The sequence below is a fragment of the Egretta garzetta genome, unplaced genomic scaffold (assembly GCF_000687185.1).
Source record: "Egretta garzetta isolate BGI_Z169 unplaced genomic scaffold, ASM68718v1 scaffold422, whole genome shotgun sequence".
Taxonomy (NCBI): domain Eukaryota; kingdom Metazoa; phylum Chordata; class Aves; order Pelecaniformes; family Ardeidae; genus Egretta; species Egretta garzetta.
The window spans coordinates 174,826-181,913 of NW_009258888.1; the positions used below are offsets into that span (position 1 = coordinate 174,826).

The 7,088-nt window shown below is 49.3% G+C and overlaps 1 protein-coding gene across 1 annotated transcript in view; it reads left to right on the forward strand.

Moving 5' to 3' along the window:
- The window catches only part of MAP1LC3B (microtubule associated protein 1 light chain 3 beta), a 14,843-nt gene that overhangs the window by 5,808 nt on the left and 1,947 nt on the right, over positions 1-7,088 (forward strand). The window contains exons 2-3 of the mRNA XM_035889654.1: positions 2,315-2,370; positions 4,856-4,962. Of these exons, the coding sequence (XP_035745547.1) occupies positions 2,315-2,370; positions 4,856-4,962 (163 nt within the window). The remainder of the gene's footprint in view (positions 1-2,314; positions 2,371-4,855; positions 4,963-7,088) is intronic.

A 7,088-nucleotide genomic window follows, 5' to 3' on the forward strand; every position in this document is an offset into this window, starting at 1 on the left:
GTCTATTTTTGGGTGGCCGGGGGGGGCGGTGTGTGAACGAGGCGAAGAGGTGGGTGGCCGAGGTGAGCTCTGTGCTGCATCGGGAGAGGGGCTTGGGGTGGGGAGGTGGCCTCTCTGCATCACCCGTTATCGACTGCAACGTTCCCAGGAGCCTGGAAACATCACTTTGCGTTGTGTGCCAGGAGCTGGGCCTGCCCTTCCCTCCCGACGTGTCTGCTCAGTGTCCGGCTCCGTCTGCGCTATTGACAGGAGAATTAAACTCCACTTGCAGCTTGGTACTTGGCACAGCGTGAGGAATTCTCTACTCGGGGAGTTGTGCGTGGACTGGGATGTATGCCTCCTGTCTCCGTTTAGTTATTGGAAACTAGCAAGGCATCGAAAAGAGCTGTGTAATGATGGCTGGGTAAATGAGATTAGGCTCTTTCTAGAAGGAACAGCCTTAGTAGAGCGGTGCCAACACTTCTTTCTGTGCTTAGGATGGGACCAAAGCAATCAAAGAGCTCAGTATCTGTTCATGTGTGTCGGTGAGGGAGGCTGAAATGCTCCGAGGGTAACGAGAACTGGCAGCATAACCTATTTCTGCGTGAACTATAAAATCCTGTATGTAAAATGGAATTGGTAGAAGTAATTGATCCAGATTTTCTTTTACTTCTGCTTTGGGGTTAAAGTCAAGCTGCTAATGAGAGACCTTTCCGGTGTGCCCTCCCTTGCCTTTGCTGTTCTGTTAAACATGAGCTATTCTCCGCATTGAAGCGGACCAGCTTTTGATCTCACAGAGCCTGTGTTTAAGCTGCCCCTTTTCTTCGAGTCTCCCAAAACTGCTGTTGACCCCATCGCCTGTCAGCAGCCTCTGTTGCAGGTATTAAGTTCAGCTAGGATGGCAGCCAAGCAGTTGCCACTGCAACTAATGTCGTCAGAGAGCAGTGTTTATCTGTGGCTGACTGAGCCTGATTTTGAACACGCCATATACAATAATCTCAATGATTTGTCCAGTTTATGTTCCTTTACTCCAGGGAGTTCTGCTGAATAACAGTGCCGTGAACAAACCTGTTTCAGCTGAAAAGTTAGTCAGGCTTCTCTGTGCTTGCTAGGTTGATGGTTGGTCTCATTCACTCCCCCTATCTCTTGTGTTTCTGGTTAATCTTAAAAAGTATTTTAATTAGCTGGTAATCTCTGCCCTTGAAGTGTTAATGCTGGTCTGTAAGAGCCTGGCCTGGGCTGCGGGATGTGAAGCAGGATGGCATTCAGGTTCTCGGTCTTGCAGTCAGCTGAAGGCTTTGCATACTCCTTGCCTTAGTTCTGCTTGATTCACCTGCAGCTTAAAACTGTGATTCACATGAGCTGCATTTCCTTACTGGGCTCGTAAAAAAGGCGCAGGGATGTATTTCATGCACAGAAGCTTAGTATGGACTGATGGAGAGCTGAGTGATGTTACTGCTGAGTGATGGGACAGGTAGCGTGTCCCGTGCGTTAGCGTACCAGCAGTGAGTTGGGCCGGTGGGTGCTGATCTAAGCCCTTCCTCTCCCATGAGCAGCACCTCTCCCTAGGTAGGTGTCTGTTAAAGCTGTGATGCAACACTAAATCTTCTCTCTGAGAGGTGTTTATAAGATGGAGATGGCCTGGAAAGCCCCGGCCCTCTGAAAAGACCTGGAGAGGTTAAAATTGAGTTCACCGAATCTGAAAGTAGGCAGGCTGTAAGCAGATGCAACCGCCTCTAACAGCAACTGCGTCTGTTTACTTTGGCTCGGACGTGTACTTTAGCCTGGTTCATGATATCTGTGCTATTAATATTTATGTCTGAGGAGAGGTGAACTTTATGCTGAAAACTGGCAGAGAGAGCGGTGAAACATCTAGGTACACAAGAACCTACCATCAGCTGCTGCAGCAATGGGTGTGGCATAATCAAAATAGAAAACTGTAATTTGGTCATAATGGAACGCACGGCGTAAGATGATGCTGCCAGGCTTCGGCTAGTCTTAGGTCTCCAGTAATTGTTGACGACTTCCTCTTCTGGGATCTTGCAGAAATAGTACAGGATATTTAGTCATTAACTTGGGTGGTGTAATTTGATGCCGTACATTTATGAGATTAAACGTCTGGTGCAGTACTTGACACCTTGGGCTAAAGTGCCGAGTATCATCCCTCAAAGGAGAGGTTTTACTTGTGACAGGGCTGTCCCGTGTGAAAACTGCTTTGCCTGAATTTGCTTTTGTGGCTTTTACTAACATGCAGTCCCTCTCTTCAGTGGTGGAGAACTGAAGTAATAATAGCATTCAGTGTGGACGTTTGAACAGACTTTTTCATCTCTTGCAGAGCAAAGAGTGGAAGATGTACGACTGATTCGAGATCAGCATCCAACTAAAATACCAGTAAGTCTGGTTCTTTTCCTCTTTCACTTCAATTTCCAGTCTCATCTTCTTTTTAGTAGTTAGAAACCCGTAAAAGAGCTGTCTTGATGAGACCACATTCAAATTTGGCTGTTCAGGGTCGTTAAGCCCGGGTTTCAGAAACATTCTCAAACTAGTAACTGGCAGGCAGCGTGGTAGAGCAAGGTGCTAGCTGGGGACTGGAGGAAATGGGGTTTCCTGTGTACTGCAGTTGCATGTTGTAACTTCAAAGAAAACCACACCCCGGCTGAGCTCTGAGATTCTCCTGAGTATTCAGCTCTTCTCGTCTCAGTGTTTTCCTTCTCCAAAAGAAGAGTCTGCAAAGGCTAACCAAGAAGAATACACAATAACCTAGAGACAGATACGGCTTTCATCCCCAGCCTGGGCTGAGAAAGACAGAGACGCCTGCCGTCTGGGAGACGGGCCTTTGCTTGAGGTCTCCAGAAATGCTGCTTGGCTGTCAAACCCCTCCACCTAGCGTTGGGCCACCTCAGAGAGGGGATCAGCCCTCACCTTGTCGCTCTTCTTTGGCCGGGCAGCTCCAAATGCTGCCTGAATTTTTGTTTTATTTTCATTATTGCTTCCTCAAGGTTACAAATGCGAAGCAAAGCATCCTAGGAAGCAAAAGGCATGGATCCGTGATCTATTCCTGACGAGTTCTTCACACCTGGTGGGCTTTTGCGTGACGGCTGTCACCGCAGTAACCAATAAATGCAACCGTCCTTATGGCCATTTGGCTGAACAGGGAAAGCCTCAGGAGATCTTGGGGAAGAGAAGAAATAACTTAATGGGATGCCTTGGCCTTTGGTTCTCAGTGATGAGAGCTGGTGATCCCTGTGAGTGGAAATGCTTCTGTGAACAAACTGCTTGCAAACTGCAGTTTCAGCGCGAGTTCATTAACAGAAGCAGTTGTGGTCTCCACTTCAGGTTTTCAGTTTCCCTTTAGCTTTAAAGTCCTTCACCTCGAAGCTGCTGCTGCTGTTTTACTATGCTGTTGGGCATGGGAACAAGTAATATTTTATAGCAGAGATTTTTCTGACTTTTCTGGAACGGGCAGTTTTCCCAAAAGGCCCTTTTCTAACAAATCTGCTTCCCGACAGAAGATTGCTTTTTCACCCACCTTTCACAGATCACTTAGCTGTAAGTCCCCAAGCTCTGTGACCACAGATTGAAAGTCACTGATTTATAGCAAAGCTCTCATTTTAAGTCAGCCCTGGACATATTACCAGCAAAAATTCCAAGGTACCTCAGCAACTTGCTGAAGATGCAGCCATGCAAACTCACAACTCCGGCGGGGGCCTGCTGGGGTGCCTGGAGGCTTGCTGTGGTTGCCTGTCCATGTCCTAGCTTGAGTCACTGCCTCGTTATTATCATTAGCAGCTCTGGATGAGATAAGATGGCAATGTCATGCTAGATGGTAAATCCTTCCCGTGCTGTCAACATCTTTCATTTTGCTGTTGGGAATATTATGTATTGGTTATGGTCTCTGCCTTTTTAAAAATAGCATTGGGGTTTTTTTCCAGAATGAGCCAGCATTTATGTAAACTGGTGTAAGGAAGTCTTTTTTGCTGGTATAATTAAATTGGCTCGATATCCCTTCACCTGTGCAACTTTTGAGTATCAACACAGCCAGACCCCGTGAGCATGGATGTGATCCAAGTGAATGGTGTCACGTAGCTACCGTTGATAGAAAAACAACAAAGCCCACAAGGCTGTGGAAACGGGAGCGCACGCATTCTGAGATCATTTCTTAAAAGCAGGAACTATATACAGTTGCTGGGCAGGGTGCTACTTAAATTGGCAAATCTGCAATTTCCTTGTGAATTAAGTAGTTACTACCTAACAATCTTGACGGAATTACTGGTTCCTAAGCATGCTGTCTTGAGATTAAGGAGGAGGAAATTTTCTCCTTGGAGGCTTTATACCCTTCAAAAGTAGCTTGCTTTCACGCATTAGAGTAACCCTGGAAGGCGAATGGAATAGCATACTGATCTGGAGGTGTCGTTCTTAGAAAGAGGTGGCCTGAAACTGGAGGAACTGTAGTGAAAACTGGTTCAGTTTGCAGACTTCCGTAGCAGCGCAGGCCCCTGGTCAGCCCCAGCAATGTGTTAGAGGGAAGTGTGCTTTATCTTCTCTTGGGTTTCCTTGTTGCTGGGTAGTTCAGTGCTCGATTACGCGATTCCAGCAAAAGCACTGTTCTGGAAGTGCACTGAAGCTGTGGGTGTTTGTCGTTAAATCCCTGTTGGTTACCCCTCCATGCAGTGACTCTTGCAAACAGAACAAGAGGGGCGGGGGAAGAGAAATGTAATTGTTCCTTTTCAGTTTCGGGATACTGCATTCACAAATGAGGGGAAATGGAGTTGAGCATAAATGCTTGCACTTTGCTGTGCGTAAAATGAAGGGGGAGATCAGACACCGTTCCTGCCTTTCACATCTTCTGCTCCTTTCTTTTTGTCTTTCTTTTCAGGTGATCATTGAAAGGTACAAGGGAGAGAAGCAGCTTCCAGTTTTGGATAAGACCAAGTTCCTGGTGCCAGATCATGTCAACATGAGCGAGCTAATCAAAATTATCAGGTAGTATGCTGTGATTTCAGTGCGAGCTGCATCAGCCACCCCCTCACACGATGATTCTGTGTTAATTCCCCACCTGGTGTGTGCATTTGAGAACTCTTTAAACGGAAAATTCATCTAACGAGCGCTTGGTGTCATCACCGGGACAAATTAATGAGAAGGTGCTCTTCCTTTGGCTTGGCTGGGAAAAAAACTCTGAGGAGGGCTGAGCTGGTGGTCTGCTTTCAGGAGAAATAGCTGGTTCCCAGAGATGTCGGAGGGAAGCTGGGGCTGCGAATCCCTATCTAACATGGGTGCTTCTGGCCCGGGGCCCCAGCTCTTCCTGCTTGGCTATTTTAGGATGCCTTCTTGGTGTTCTGCCTGGGAGTCCCTCTCCGGAGTGCCTGCCTCTTCCCACCCACTGGAGGGGGAGTTTGGGCTCGTAGCCAGAGCTCTGAGCTGTTGCTTAGGGCTGATGTTGGCATCCTTTGATCATGAAATGAGGTTTCCCTCAATGGCAGTGTAGAGGCCTGAAAAACACGCGTTCAGACCCGTGTCTTCTTGCCCCAGCTGCTTGCACAGACTGTGGCTTGAGTACTGCTCCGCTCTGGTGCTTGAGCTTTGCTTGCAAGAAAAGGCAAAGGCAAAGTAGCCGTGGAGTGGAAGTTGTGTGGTCTAAAATTCTGGTCAGAAATTCTGCTAGAAGTGCGTTTCTCCTGGCTTAATGTCAAGAAGGAATATTTGATCAGTAAGAGGTTCTCAGGCGGTAAACTTGGAAGTTAGCAGCAACCCAGAGTTTGCTTTTTGTTGGTCACGGTGTAGCAGGGAGCCGGTTCTTGGAGGCCACAAGCCATAAAAACTGAGAGTTGTCCCACGTGTCCAAACAATTCCCTGCCTTGGAGGCTTGTACAAAAACTGTTGCAAGCAAATCCCAGCTCTTACATGAGTAAGAAAGTGAGATTAGGGGTTTGGAAGCAGGAACCAGATTGCTCAAGTCTTGCAGAATTTCTCACCAACATTAAAGGCTCTGGGCAAAAAGGTAAACAGCAAGCTGAAGGATTTTCCCCACTTTTTTTGTTTGGCTTCGTTGTTAATAGGTGACTCGGTACCAACTGGCCTTGGTCCTCAGCCAGCTCCTCGTGTGCCTAGCAAAGCCTGTCCTTGCCAGCCCCCAGGTCGCTGCTGCCTTCTCCCAGCGCGCTGTCTCTGGAGCGATGAGAGCTGGGCTTTGGAAGGGTCCCTTTCCAGGGCTGTGGCTGGGAGGCTGAATAAATCCTTGTTTCCAGCTTCTGCTGACCCTCAGCGGCAGCGGCGGGGAGCTCTTCTGTTCCGTTGTCCTTTCCTTCTTTCTTTGGTTACACCTCCGTGTATCTCTTGCTTCCTCGGTTCATCAAGTAGTAAGAGCTCCTCTCTGCGGACCTGCTTTCCCGTGGGCAGTTTAGCAGAAATACCTATTTCCCCCCCAGCTGGAGGGAGCGATCCAAGGGAAACCCCGAAGTTCGATGCTTACTGTGCCACGCAGTCCGTGAAGTCTGTCGCGCTCTGCCCCTTCCACGCTGCTTCTCCTGGGAGGGAGGAGAAGAGGGGGGCAAGATGCTCCACAGGTTAAACGCAGGCTGTTACGCAGCTGGTGGCAAAGTGAGTTTAAAAGGTGCAGGGCCCTCTCCTGGAAGCTCTGCCCGTCCTCCCTCCCCATCTTCACAGGGGTCTCTCAAGGTCTCCAGCGAGATGCCGTTGAGCCGCGCTGCGCGCCAGAGGTCCCGCAGGCCCTGCGCGTTGGCTGGTTGTGCAGGCATCGTCCTGGCGAGGGGTACCTCTTCCCTTCGGATCCGCGCCCTTCTGGGGCGGAGCTTTTCCGGGGAAACCGGGGCTTCTCTCAGTAGATGTATTTGACTGGGCTTAGATGATGATCGAGAGCAGCCCTGCCGAGAGGGACTTGGGGGTGCTGGTGGATGAAAAGCTGGACATGAGCCGGCCATGGGCACTGGCAGCCCAGAAGCCAACCCTACCCTGGGCTGCATCGGGAGGAGGGGATTGTGCCCCTCTGCTCTGCTCTGGGGAGACCTCCCCTGGAGCCCTGCGTCCAGCTCTGGAGCCCTCAGCACAAGGAGGACATGGACCTGTTGGAGCGGGGCCAGGGGAGGGCTACT